Source organism: Akebia trifoliata, chromosome 4 (genome assembly GCF_017979445.1).
Source record: "Akebia trifoliata isolate Shusen 1 chromosome 4, ASM1797944v1, whole genome shotgun sequence".
In the NCBI taxonomy this organism is placed as follows: Eukaryota; Viridiplantae; Streptophyta; class Magnoliopsida; order Ranunculales; family Lardizabalaceae; genus Akebia; species Akebia trifoliata.
In genome coordinates, this window is record NC_141378.1 from 20,330,394 (window position 1) to 20,341,574 (window position 11,181).

Here is an 11,181-nt window from a genome sequence, read left to right on the forward strand (position 1 = left end):
TAACGCTGTTCTATATATATATATATATATATGGGTCCCGTTCAATGGCCAACAGTTTGGCAAACACTTTTTCAAAACATGGGTTAGAGGTCTTGGAATGGGCTGATTTTTGGTGAGGATGATCTCTACGGTGAGGAGATCATCCTCACCAAAAATCAGCTCATTCCAAAACTTCTAGCCCCAGTTTACAAGTTGAAAAATCGTGAACCGTCCATTTTTTGTAAACCATTTTTGATGAGGTTAGAAGTTTTGGAATGGGCTGATTTTTGGTGATGATGATCTCCTCACCGTAGAGATCATCCTCACCAAAAATCAGCCCATTTCAAAACCTCTAACCTATGTTTTGAAAAATGTGTTTGCCAAAATGTTTGCCAAACTGTTGGCCATTGAACACTACCCCATATATATATATATGGGTAGCGTTCAAGGGCAAACTTTTAGCAAACTTTTTGGCAAAACTTTTTTCAAAACATAGGTTAGAGGTTTTGAAATGGGCTGATTTTTGGTGAGGATGATCTCTACGGTGAGTATATCATCCTCACCAAAAATCAGCCCATTCCAAAACTTCTAACCCATGTTTACAAGCTGAAAAATCGTGGACCGTCCATTTTTTGTAAACTGTTTTTGATGGGGTTAGAAGTTTTGGAATGAACTGATTTTTGGTGAGGATTATTTCCTCATCGTAGAGATCATCCTCACCAAAAATCAACCCATTCCAAGACCTTTAACTCATGTTCTGAAAAATGTTTTGCCAAAAAATTGGCCATTGAACACCCCCTATATATATATATATATATATATATGAGTAGTGTTCAATGGCCAACAGTTTGGCAAACATTTTGGCAAACACATTTTTCAAAACATGGGTTAGAGGTCTTGGAATGGGTTGATTTTTGGTGAGGATGATCTCTACGGTGAGGAGATCATCATCACCAAAAATCAGCCCATTCCAAAACTTCTAACCTCATCAAAAATGGTTTACAAAATATGGACGGTTCACGATTTTTCAACTTGTAAAATGGGGGCTAGAAGTTTTGGAATGAGCTGATTTTTGGTGAGGATGATCTCCTCACCGTAGAGATCATCCTCACCAAAAATCAGCCCATTCCAAGACCTCTAACCCATGTTTTGAAAAAGTGTTTGCCAAACTGTTGGCCACGGATAGGGACCCTATATATATATATGGGAAATGTTCAGCACCCAACAATTTGCCTAACATGTTTTTTCCTACATGGGTTATAAGTTTTGCAATGGGTTGATTTTTGGTGATGATGATCTCTATAATGAGGAGATCATCCTCATCAAAAATCAATTCATTATAAAACTTATAACCCCGTGTTTACAATTTTTTATAAATCATTTGTGATGGGATTAAAAATTTTGAAATTGATTGATTTTTGGTGAGGATGATCTTGTATGATGAGAGATCGGGAGATCATCCTCATCAAAAATCAGTTCATTCTAAAACTTCTAACTCATGTAAGACAAAACATATTAGGTAAATTGTTGGCACAAGTGTTGGGTGCCGAACGGGACCGTATATGTATATATGTATGGAACTGATTGCAAATGATTGAGCTGAGTTTAATCACTCCATTTCATTTTTGTATAAAATGAGTCACGTCGAAATTCTCTCTCTTCACGTCAATTCAACCGAGTTTTTAGGTCAAACAGACAATTATGGTGGTATTCTTTGTCTCCTTCTGAAACATTAATTGCCGTAAAATTAACGGCATCTGCCTTGTGAGTTGTGACCCCACCCGACGACTACGGATCCATCCGTCTTCTAAACGACTGCGTTCTAGAAGGTCACTTGTTGTACAAAGTAGAAACACTGCCATCGGTACTGTGGGTCCACCCTCACTCCCTAATATTCTTTCTTTCATGACTAATGATTTTTCAACTCAACCTGACAAGTTAGATTAAAAACTACTCACAACCGTAGATTCTCTTATTAGGGATATACAATGGAACTTCGGGATACACAACTGCAAATGACAGTTCGATTATGTATCCCGAGGGACAGAATCATTGAATTTTGAGTCTCCTGTCAAGTTGGTTGAATTCAAAAATCAACTCTCTTCTTTGATATCTATGATCTCATTAAATGGCATTATATGATCAACTATGAGTGCATTTTCCTCTACTTGATTATTGGACATTCTTATTGCCACGTGGCATATTTCTTAGTCCCACTAATTTTGATGTGAACCACACTAAACATACGTATTCCATTTGATTTGACAATTTTGTCATATGGGCTTGATGAAGATAGAAAGCAAGGCCTAAATCAAGTGGTTGTATTAGAGTGTTTAAGGAACATCAGAGGATCCAATCTAAATCTTTGGATCTCAATCAAGGATTTGGATTCTAATAAAAATTCGATTCGATAGTTTTATCAGAACAGTTTGAGATAAAATGTTTGAAATTAATAATATGAATTATATTATATATTTTATATATCAAATTGAATTGTATTTGATCCAATTCGACCATTCCAACTATTATCAAATTTGATTTATCACAACCCCAAGTGCTTGGCCTAATGGCAAGATAAGCTCCTCAGAAAAAGTAAGTCAAGTGCTTGAAACCCCACAACTTAACCAATTGCATGTAGGATTTTTCGAGGGAATAATGCCTGTGACCGTGGGATTAGTCTCACCTAAAAGTTAAAATACACTCACACAGATTTTGCTCATATTATAATCTAACAATAGAATATAATTATAAAAAAAAAAATTTAATTTAAAATCTTTTTTAGTTGTTGACAATTGTGATTACGCTCATATAAAATCTTAAATCCAGAAAATAGAAATCTAGCAAAAATAAAAAAAATAAAAATGTAAGAGCTTCAATTAGTCTGATACCCCAACTCTTAATTATTCTCAACCATTTTACTTATTTTCTTCACTTTTAATTAGGGTGTCATAAGTAAAAAAATTGGGGCGTCAATAGTAAGTATCAAATATTAAGACATCTTTTTTCTTTCGAATTTTGATAATATGAAGTAGTTTTTGGCTAATGTCCCTGACGTCTTTTTGTCCATAGTGAAAAAAAAAAAAAAAAAAAAAATTTTAATCTGATCACCTTGTGACATTCAAAAACAAGATTCAATGCAATGGAGTTGTAGAGGACAAAATTATATGAACTTTAAGAAATTTTTTTAAAAAATAGTCAGTTTTCACTGTTGAATTTTTTTTTTAATTTGAGTGCTCATTGGCCATCCACTTTTACCACCTTGGATCAAATTTGAAAAATAACGTTTTTTTAATATGAATATTTTCATGAAATCTAAAAGACTATGTTGTTGGATAATAAATGTAATAACCAACATGAGCCCAACAACCTTTTTTAAGATTTTAAATCTTAGAGATTGTGTTGTTGGATTGTAAATGTGATAATCAATGTGAGCCTAATGATTCTTTTTAAGATTTGAAATATAAAATAATAAATATGTAGGTGGCGGGCAAGAGAAAAACTTTCTCTATTGCTAATGTCATTTGCGCTATATGTCAAATGTTTGTTGTGCTATGAGCAAACACGTGAAGGGGGTGCGCCAAAACCACATCATATTATGAGTACTTTTGTCTTAAATTATATATTATATTAACCCCAACGAGTTACATTGGAAGTCATTGTGTTGACTCAACTCTTAATAGAAAGGCTATGACCCAGTCACATTTTCATTGCTCTATAATTTCCTATTCGAACCAAATCGGCATTGAAGTTGACCTTGACGGTAGATTAAGTACACGTGTGAAACACGATTTGGAAGCTAATATTTCTAACATTTATTGTAGTGTTTTTCAAACCAAACGAGTGCCAATTTTGAAACGAATCTGGTTCAGAGTTCAGACTTCATCAAACAAAAAACAAAAAGGAACGTCCAATCAAGTTACAAATCGGTTTTGTGCACCAGATTAAAATATTTCTAACCTTTGAAAAAAGAAATTTCAATATATTTTTCAAAAATGCCATAATTTCTAGAAATTAAAGATTATTTAATAATCAAATCTTAACAATACATATATCTCTTATTAAAATAAAATGGTAAGTTAAATATTAAAAAAAATGACACTTTTTAAATTGTCTAATTAAATATGATTTTTCAACAAAAGTATACCAGGACCCAATTGTGGTTGGATCAATTTGAAAAAAAACAAATTTGATCAAATCATTTGTTTGGATCTTAAAACATTGATTTATAGTGTTGCTTTTGGGAAAAATTAAGGCTCAACAGAAATAATAAAGAAATATATCAAGAAGGTCTAGTTAGATGGTTATTAAAGTTTGTTTATAATTGAACCGGGACCAATTGACTCGTGAAAATGACTCATAAAAAAATTCTGATTATACATTAATATGAAATCCAACTATCAAAATAAAACATGTGTCTCAAATGCATGCCATGTATGAATTTCATGTTTTCGTGTTTTTATGAATCATTTTCCATGCGTCCGTATGAAATCGAACTATCAAAATAAATCATGTGTCTCAAAAGCATGCCATGTATGAATTTCACATTTTGCGTGTTTTTATGAGTTATTTTCCATGTGTTCCTGTGGATCTCAATCATTATAATTTAGGTGAATTACTATTTTGTGAGCTGAAAATGAGTTGTTACAAGTCCGGCTAAGTATTTATTTTCATTATCACAACGTGAATGATCAAGTTTTTGTTTTAAAAAAAGTTTAGAACAATTACGAATTTGACAGTTTTAAAGTGACAATTTCGCAGGTTTAAAGTGACTAATTGTCACTTTAAAATCCTCCAAATTCGTTATCATTCACGTTTTGGTGATTAAAATGAACAATGAATTAGAATCGTAAATTCGTCAAAAGTTGATCACTTTTTCATAAATATATCCCTTATAATTTTATAGAAAATAATGTTTGTGGAATCTTTATTTGCTCCTTCCTTCTTTGAGTGTGGTAGAAACAGTACTTGAGTTCCTTGTCCTGTGGTGCTTCTTACGAAAAATGCTCTGATGATCAAGTTATCAACTAATTTAGAAGAATTTAACTTAGAAAAGTGATATCACGCACATTTTCTATTTAAACCCATGAGATTCGTCACATGCAAGTTTGGTTTGTATTGTTGCAAGTGCCAGCTTAGTCAGTAAAAATTTTAGGTGATGATACTAGATACCAGAGACATAGGTTCAAATCTCTCCAACACTGAGTTATTGAACTCATTAAAAATGGGCCTACCGGGCAAAAAATAATCCAAACCCACCACAATGAAGAACAAAATAAATTAATGGAGAAAGAATTACTTTTTCCTTATTGACAATCATATTTATAGAAGAAGATGGAAACCAAATCCCTTTCTAATTGGCGTACTTTCGTAAAAAAAAAAACAAATACTATTTATAGTAAACTTAAAAATAGTAAAATCCTAATTACTTCCTAATTAGATTAAGAATCCTAAGTAGATTAAAACTCTCTTTTGCCACAACTTTATAATCATGATCAGGCTAGATTTATTCGCAGTAAAAGTCTTAAAGATTCTATAAATAAAAAACTCAACTTTGACTATAATTTCGGAAGGGTAAATGATGCCGAAGTGCTTCCGTAAGTTACACTCATTCTACTATATGGAATGAGCGCTTGGGCATTCTGCTGCATAGCTCTCTAAGCCTTCTTTCCAATGCTTTTGAAATCGTTGAAATCTAAGTCCATATGACAAAGTTATACCCAAATCACTGTAGACTATGTATGTAAATCCCTCATAGATCAAAAAATAATTTGGCAGTATCGTTGGCAAGATTTTGACATGTAACAATATGAAAGTTTCATTACCAAATGGACCATCAAATGCTAGGCACATGTGATCTTGGCTAATATGCCCAAGATGGTAGTTGGGTTAATGTGTTATCAATCTCCAAGGGATAGATGGTATGATCTTAACAAACCATTATGCATAGAGGATAATTTGATTTCGAAGACTTAGAATTAACCGTTTATGCTGACCATACCCCGATTCTTCCATTACTTTGTACGGTAGTATAATTTCTAAGTCTCAATCATCTTTTGCATCATGTGGGTCCGTCTTCATGGTATCATCATGGAATCCCATCTCTTGATACCTTTTACCTCATTTATTATCATTTATCACTCACAATACCGTCTAATTTTCAATATTTCCACATTTTTACTTGAGTTACTTTTATCAAATCATACGTTGAGATGGAAGAATGCTTTTAGGGATTCTCGAGAAAACTTATCAGTCGAAAATACGAATATCGTTGTACTCTCTAGGAAATCCCAGCCATTCATGTATTTGATGGAGAGTCTCAAATATTGTTCCCGAAGCTAAGAAAAGTCTTAATTTAATAGATTAGGATCCATGGACCAATTCAAACCCTCTACACCAAGAAATATACATATCAACCTTTCGTCACTTATATTATCATCTTTCTCATTTATAACAAGTCAAACGCGGCAATACATTTCATAATACATATCGAAGCTTCCGTACAATTTTATATTTTCGTCAAACCATTAATTATTCAACTAGCCCTCTTTGGATCTAGTCTTCCAAACACAAAACCCTTCATATATACTTATCTGTTATCCAAACATCTCAAACCAATTTTTTTTTTCAACAACTAAGTCTCCAGATGTTAAAGCCCTTTATTTGTGGTAGTGGAAATTTTCATCAAGAAGAAGAAGATGATCATCAATGGGTCCCTTCTTCATCACCAAAGACATCAAGAAAGAGTATGAGCTGTAGGAGAAGCAATAAGAACAAGAACCCGTATTCGACGTGTGGTCTCGATAAGTTCGAAAAGGTTTTAGCCGATCTCGATGAGAGGAGACAGAAGATATATGAACAAATGGGCTCGCAAGATATATCGTTGGTTCGATTCGGTTACTCCAATTCTAATGGATGGGTTCCAATTGTTGTTAAGTTGAGAGATAAAAAACAATATAAGACCAAGTTTGATGATGGTAAAGACAAGCCTGTGACACAAAATTCAGAAGATTTGGACAAGAATCAGATAGAACAAGCACCAAAATCAAGTTCAGATGGAAGGATGAACAAGAAGAAGAGCTTCATATCAAGATCTAATTTTTTTAGAAGGATGGGACCTAGTTTTTATTTACCAATGTTTATAGTCTTGATTCTATTGTGCTTGGTGATGTACGGGCGAACGTTTGCGATACTTTGCACATCCATCGCGTGGTACTTGGTGCCTATGATGAAGGCTAGGGATTCAAATTCAAGGCGTTCGATGAAGAAGAAAGAGTATGTTAGAAAATCGAGTGGGACAAATATGGAAATCGATGGATTCTCCTCTCCTAAAGGTGAGATAATTAGGCATGGATCACCACCAACACAACATGGTCATAATAAGAGTTGGTGATTGAAGAAGATGATTTTGTTTTTTTGATCTCTTTTTTTTTTTTGTTCGTTTGTTATTGAACTTTCGTTCAATTGTTCATACCTGTAACTTCTTCTTTTTTGGTTTTTTTCCTTATGTTGAGATCAGATTGGAATTCAATCTCTTGACATGGTCATCATGCTTCGGTTGTAAATCAACTCAACTTAGTTTGTGTATAATGTAAGAGTTTTTTTTAATCTGGTTGTGTTCCACATGTACACGTCATTACAATAATCACATATGGAAAAAAAGGAGCAACTCAAGGTCATCTATGGAAATCATTATTTCAACAAAATACGGTTCTTTGTGGCTCTTGTTCTACAGTCCATAGAACACCACATTGAAGAAAAATAACAGCACTGCCCTATTGGATTCAAGGTTTAGATCAGATTTGAAAAATCAAATTACCATTTTTTATCTTAATCAAGTGTTTGAAAGTGGACGGTCACTGAGCTCTTATCTTTAAATGATTGGATGCAATCATCTTGATGATGTGCACACCCTCAAACGTTGATATGGGTTACAGAGGGTAATAAGCTCCTCAAAATACAGGGACACAAGTAGAACTAATTAATGCCCTTCTCAATAAGTTCCCTTTTTTAAAGAGTTGTTGCCTAGAGAATTAATAATTTTGGGGGTCCAATTTAAAACCAAGGGGCCTAGGAGTTTATAAGGAGAGAGACAAGACAACATGTGTCCGATGTGGGACTAAACTCAACACGCCCTTGCACATGTGGGCTAATTAATGCCCTTCTCAATAAGATCCCATTTTTAAAGAGTTGTTGCCAAGAGATTTAATAATTTTGGGGGTCCAATTTAAAATCAAGGGGCCTAGGAGTTTATAAGGAGAGAGACAAGACAATGTGTGTTCGATGTGGGACTAAACTCAACACGCCCTTGCATATGTGGGCCAAATCATGTGAAGATATGAACTAAGTGATGTGAAGGAGAGAAAGGCTCGCTTTGATAACCATGATAATTTTGGGGGTCCAATTCAATGAGAGAAGAGACCCAAGAGCTTAAAAGGAGAGAAACACGGCAATATGTTCGATATGGGACTAAACTCATCAAGATGTGTGGTAGTATATGGCTTGATCAACTCAAATCAGTAGACAATTAGATTACCTCTTAGGTCTTGATAAATAGGATCCACCATGGGTAAAAATTTTAGATGTTGTAAAAATGTACTAATGCAACTAACAAGACAGAAATGTTATCCGGTAGATACCCTAGAGTCGAACAAAATTAGAATTGACCGAGGCTTGTGTTGAACACAATGTCCTTAAGACAATTTTGTTCCCACAACTTGGTGCCCACGGATCAATGAACAATTGTCTCCCAAGATACAACGATCACACGTGTAAAAGCAGCACTACAATCTACATTTCTAGCAAACCGAACGCTAATGTTGTATTCTTAAAGAATGCAGACAAGAAATCAGAATTCAAGCAATTTAAAACAACAAAGAAGAATAGAAAATTTTGAATTAAAAAAACTAAGGTCGAAATGACCTATTTATAGAATTTTAAGAGACAAGGTGTCTCTTGGAAAAATGGAGGTTTTAAGAGACATGATGTCTCTTGGAAAAGGAAAGGTGTGTCTCTTAAGAGACAACTTAAAACCAAAGGAGGTGTCCTTTCTAGACGAACAAGCATCTATAAAAATCAAGAAGTGTGTCCTCTCTGAATTAAGGGGTGTGCCCCTTCTGTCCTTCCTGAATTAAGGGGTGTACCCTTTCAAAATCAATAGGTGTCATCTGAAAGGAATAAAGGGGTTGTTTGGAGCCGATTTCTCATTCACCCAAAATGGATTTTTGAAACTAAATACATGAAACTATTCTTTTCAATGAGAAGAATAAGTTTCCAAGTGGTCTTGCCTCAAATAAATTATGAAACCCACTTAAATCGTAGCTCAAATAGACCCACTAGATCACAAAAATCTGGAAAAACTGTAGATTTTTCCAACAAGAAAATCAATTGACAAGAATGATTGAGGCATGATGAATCACTGTCCTTAAAAATATATCACATCCCACGAAGATTATATCTTGGTGCAATAGATTATAGAGGAAAAGTCGTGCTGGGTGACACAAACGGAGACACAAAGGTGACAAAATGATGTGATGTCGCGTGCATTACCATAGATGCTTTTCTGTAAGATAAGAGTAAAAAGCATTTACAATTATGTGGATGCCACCACATCATTTTTGTCACCTTTGTGTCTTTGTTTGTGTCATTCCAGCATTTTCCTATAGAGGAATACCATCCAGGATACAATAATTTGAATCCCAAACCAAGTGTGTACTCACAATGACTGAGAAGGTCGAATAACTCAAATTGCTCCTTATTGAAGAAAAGGAAGAGAAAATAATTTTAGGTCAAGAATAGAAGAATAGATAACAAAAAAATTTTGTGCGTATATTTTATTAGAGGAAACTCGTTTTTATAGACCAAGGGTTTGACCGACCCATGACAACTAATTAATTTTATTAAAACAGTAAATAACCAGTTAGATTAAAACGTTCTAATTGTTAATTAGGCACATCGGCTAAATTAATTACGAACATATGGATAATGGATCGAATCCGGTTCAAAATAATGCTTTGATTAGCAATTGGAGAATATATTTTTTTCGAAGTGCAATCACATACTTATGAAGTGCAACAAGGATTATTTAAGTGATGGAATGCAATCAATATTAAGTGATCTACAACTAATTGGTACCTAAAAAGAACCTTGATTTTTCTTGAATAAATCCATCTTCTTCAAGTTCTTTAACCTACTCAACCTCTCCTTAAATCCATCGGCTTCAACCTTTTGAAGAAAAACCTTCGATTTTTGTACCAAAATCAATCAACTTCTACCTCCTCAAAAATTCTATTTTATTTTTTAAGTTTAAAGGTCAAAGGAGACATATCTTAATGTTGAAGAGGAGTGTAAAAATTGAACCCCCCTGAAATTGAAATGACTAGTATTTTAGAGCAAAACCAAGTGTTTTTACATAGAGGATTGAAAATAAGGGAATTTAGAGTCTGTTAAAGAAGATTGAAGTCAGGGCATCTCAAATATTCACGAAAATGTTGAAGGGGATATTTCTAAATCACCCTAAATATAAGCTTCTATTAGTGCACCGACTTTTGCTTATAGCACCCTAATTCTAATGCACTCAATTAAATCATAGTCACCTATTTTTCTTTAACCTTCTTTTAAGTTTCTTCTTAACTCTCCACAACTCCACAGTCTGTGGGAACTTTTGGTATGCTGGAAAATCACTCGATACACCATTTTTCGAATCTAGATGATCAGAGCATCCAAGACCTATGATGGGTTTGATTCTGGAAAGTTGGGGTTGGTCACTTTGTTGAAGACTACTATTTTGGTCAATCTTTTATATACTCAATCCTAAGTCTTATTTTTACTACTTTAATGAGAGAAGGTGGAGTAAAAGTGATTCGACACCAAAATTTGGATTATAAGATATTTTAACATTTAAATTTAATATAATTAAAATCATTTTTATCAAAATCAATAAAATTACAATCCCACAACCCTCTAATTATGTCCCATAATTTCTAAATTATCCTTTTTTTACCATCTAATCTTCAAAATCCTATAACTAATGTTTTAAATTACAAATAAACCATTTAAAAACATATGCATACGCGCATTTCAAGTTTTAGTTTGTTAAAATCACACAAGATGTCTGAGTAGGAGATAACATGATTGGTTGCTACAAGTAAAAGTTGGCGTGGCAATAGAAGCGCTCTATACAAAACTATATAAACTGGAAGTCAA

At 33.7% G+C, this 11,181-nt stretch overlaps 1 protein-coding gene across 1 annotated transcript; it reads left to right on the forward strand.

Annotated features, from left to right (window-relative positions):
* The first annotated feature begins 6,449 nt into the window (after positions 1-6,449).
* LOC147404394 (uncharacterized) lies at positions 6,450-7,649 on the forward strand. The gene has a single exon (XM_086440327.1). The coding sequence runs from the start codon at positions 6,623-6,625 to the stop codon at positions 7,367-7,369; it is 747 nt and encodes a 248-aa protein (XP_086296453.1). The 5' UTR covers positions 6,450-6,622; the 3' UTR covers positions 7,370-7,649.
* The last annotated feature ends 3,532 nt before the right edge of the window (positions 7,650-11,181 follow it).

Bases quoted from the DNA above. Each gene is read 5' to 3' on its own strand.
- LOC147404394 (XM_086440327.1), top strand. From the start codon at position 6,623: ATGTTAAAGCCCTTTATTTGTGGTAGTGGAAATTTTCATCAAGAAGAA.